Source organism: Protobothrops mucrosquamatus, unplaced genomic scaffold (assembly GCF_001527695.2).
Source record: "Protobothrops mucrosquamatus isolate PMUCROS unplaced genomic scaffold, P.Mucros_1.0 scaffold9595, whole genome shotgun sequence".
NCBI lineage: Eukaryota > Metazoa > Chordata > Lepidosauria > Squamata > Viperidae > Protobothrops > Protobothrops mucrosquamatus.
Window position 1 is genome coordinate 7,256 of NW_015395384.1, and position 2,980 is coordinate 10,235.

A 2,980-nucleotide genomic window follows, 5' to 3' on the forward strand; every position below is an offset into this window, starting at 1 on the left:
AGCGTGTGCGTGCTCCCCTAACCCGATATGGTCCCCTGCTCCCGCCATATCTGCCTCTCCCACTGACCGTACTAATGCCTCCCTCCTCCTTCAACCCCCCACCCTCCCCCCCACCCTTTCTACACCGCAACCCTCAGACATGGCTGGTCCTGACCTAAGGTGATCCTCCCCCCTCCCCACCACCCTTGATCCCCCTAAAAATTTATTAAAACACCCCTTTAAAAAGAATCTTAATTTGGCCATTTTAAGTGATTTTCTATTGGTTGCAAGCAGTGAGGTCTAGAAACCCGAGCGCCAGGTGTAGGATTTGCCCAAGGGATGGCGTCAGGTACGGGAACTACATAAAGTGACAAAGCCCTACCCAGGTGAAACAAAATGCCCGCCAAGGAATAAGGGAATTGGGGCTTAAAGGAGCAGCTTCTAAATGGGGACAGAAATAGCCAGGTGCAAAAGAAGTGCACGGCGGGCCGTTGCATCTCTCCATTTCTTCTGTTCTTCCCTTCCCCTTGCCTAGATCAACACCAACTTGAGCGACGGGCAGTTCCTGTTCACCGATCTCATCATCACCACCACGATGGTCGCTCTCATGGGCAAGACCGAGCCTGCCGAGGACTTGGGTCTCCGGCGCCCGCAGGGAGCCCTGATCAGCCTCGCCGTCCTGGGCAGTCTTTGCCTCCAAACGGCTCTCATCGTGGCCATCCTGGTGATCGTCTACTTCATCACCATCTCCCAGCAGTGGTGAGCGAGGAGCGAGGAAGAAGCCCAGTAGCTCCATCTCTCTGGCCCTTTTATACTCGGCCCCGCGGTGGCTGGTTCCTGGACTAGCTCAGCCTGCCGTGGGCCGGCCTCTGCAGTCGGGTGGGGACGGGCAAGGTTGCCGCCAGCCCAGATTCAGCCACCTGTCTACTTCCCTCTCAGGTTCACCCCTCTGAACAGCACTCTGTCCGCCCCCGCAAACCTGCCAAATTACGAGAACACGGTTATCTTCTGCACCTCGGGGTTCCAGTATCTCATCTTGGCGGTGGTCGTGTCCAAAGGCCGGCCTTTCCGCAAGCCGCTTTATACCAATGGTAAGTGCTTCTGCACAGCAGCTCTGTCAAGAGGAGGCCCGGGACGGGTCAGACCGGTTTTTCTCGGGCAGCCCCTCTTCTGCCTGGTCCCGCGCCCAAGCCTCGTCTCGGTGTCTCTCTCTCCCCAGTGCCCTTTTTGATTGCCTTACTCTTGCTCACCGGCTTCATGATCTGGCTGACCGTCTTTCCGCTGGCCTTCATGCAAAAGCTCCTGCGTTTGAAGAGCCCCAGTGACCTGAGCTTCAAAGTGATCTTGCTGGGAATGGCTGCTCTCCACTTCTTCGTGGCTTTCGTGCTGGAGGTAAGAAAGGAGTAACGGAGCTGGGAAAGCAGACTTTTTAAGATGTGGTCCAAGGCAGCGGAAGTGGTTCGTTGCAGTCTTCTGTGAAAGCCGAGCCAAGACCCTTTTTTCTGTGGCTGGGCCAGGCTTGGCTTGGGAAATGGGACTGTTGAGCAGCTGAGCATCCGCGGCGGGCTTCCTTGGAGCAGCGGGCAGTCGGATCCGTGCGTCTGGCAGTCGGATCCGTGCGTCACCCATTCCTGCTCTGCTTCTTCCACAGGTGGGCTTGGACCACGGCCTGCTGAACGGCTTCCGGAAGCTGCGACGCAAGAAGGCATCCAAAAAGCTTTACAAGCAGCTGCAGTGGGAGCTTAGCCAGGAGAAGAGCTCGTGGCCGCCTCTCCACGCACCTCTCTTTGCCCCCACCAGAACCTCCCCAGCCACAAGATGACACCAGTCGGTGACCGTCTCTGTGTCGGGTCTCTGCTGCTGTTCCTTTTCGGATCTAGTCCCTTCCTCCCAGCGGCTCTCCCGATCCACCGGGGTCCTCCGTCGACTGACAAAGGGAACTCTGAGATTCCTCTCCCCCCGTGGCGTTTCTCAGCCTCTAAGCACATCGGAGAAGGAAACCTCTTAAACTCGCATTTCTCTCTAAGCCAGATAACCGACAGCGGAATTGCTGTGTTGCAGAGGAGCTATTTCCACCAGCCTCTCGGTCGAAGCCACCGGCAGTCCCAAGATTTTGGGCTCCTCTGGCGGGGTTGTGTCTTCCTTGAATTCCCTCCTCCTCAAAGGATAAGTCTGTAGCAGCCGTTGTTTGCCACATGCTGGCTAAAAGAAAGCCGGCTGAGAGATCCCTTTGTCAAAGGCAAGAGCCCAATGACCTTTGGGGAATTTCAGCACGTGCAGCACTCGTCCCCCCATCAGAACTTCAGGTCAGAGAAAGATGGAGGCTGTCTCCAAGGGCTGGTCCCTGGCCAGTCTTGAGAATCAGCTCCATTCCACGAACTGAGTGGAGGTCTTCTTTCTACTGCAAAGAGACCGGCTCTACTCTGCCTGGGTTCCTCTGGCTACCATTTCTAGTTGATAAGGATTCTTCACCAGCTTCCCACGGATGGGCACCCGTTGTGGATGGCCACTTTTGCACTTGCACCACGGCCTCCCCAATTGAAAAAAGGGAGCCTGCGCAAGAGAGGACCAGAAAGAGCTGGGCCATTCAGTCTGTTTTGCTTTGGTTAAGATTTCCGTGTGTGTATGCGCGCGTTTGTCTGTATACATACAGTATACATACATACATATATATATATACATACACATATATATATGTGTGTGTGTGTGTGTGTGTGTGTTAAATTTGGATTGCTAACAAAGAGTTAAAGGGAAGCTGGTATAGCTATTTCGAGCTCCTTAGCTCTCATCAGCCAGTTACACCCTTCTGAGATTCGAAGATTTCTTCTTCCCATATTTGGACCGACCGGATGCATCATAAAAAAAACACTTACATATATATGTATGTATGTATGTATGTATGTATGTATATGTATGTGTATATATATGTATGTATGTCTCTGTGTGTGTGTATGTATGTATGTATGTGTATATATGTATAATATATATATGTATATATATG

The 2,980-nt window shown here is 53.1% G+C and overlaps 1 protein-coding gene across 1 annotated transcript in view; it reads left to right on the forward strand.

Moving 5' to 3' along the window:
* LOC107301023 (cation-transporting ATPase 13A2-like) overlaps window positions 1-1,873 on the forward strand; it is an 8,926-nt gene extending 7,053 nt beyond the window's left edge. The window contains exons 9-12 of the mRNA XM_029287081.1: window positions 515-738; window positions 919-1,070; window positions 1,199-1,371; window positions 1,631-1,873. Of these exons, the coding sequence (XP_029142914.1) occupies window positions 515-738; window positions 919-1,070; window positions 1,199-1,371; window positions 1,631-1,801 (720 nt within the window). The 3' untranslated portion in view covers window positions 1,802-1,873. The remainder of the gene's footprint in view (window positions 1-514; window positions 739-918; window positions 1,071-1,198; window positions 1,372-1,630) is intronic.
* The last annotated feature ends 1,107 nt before the right edge of the window (window positions 1,874-2,980 follow it).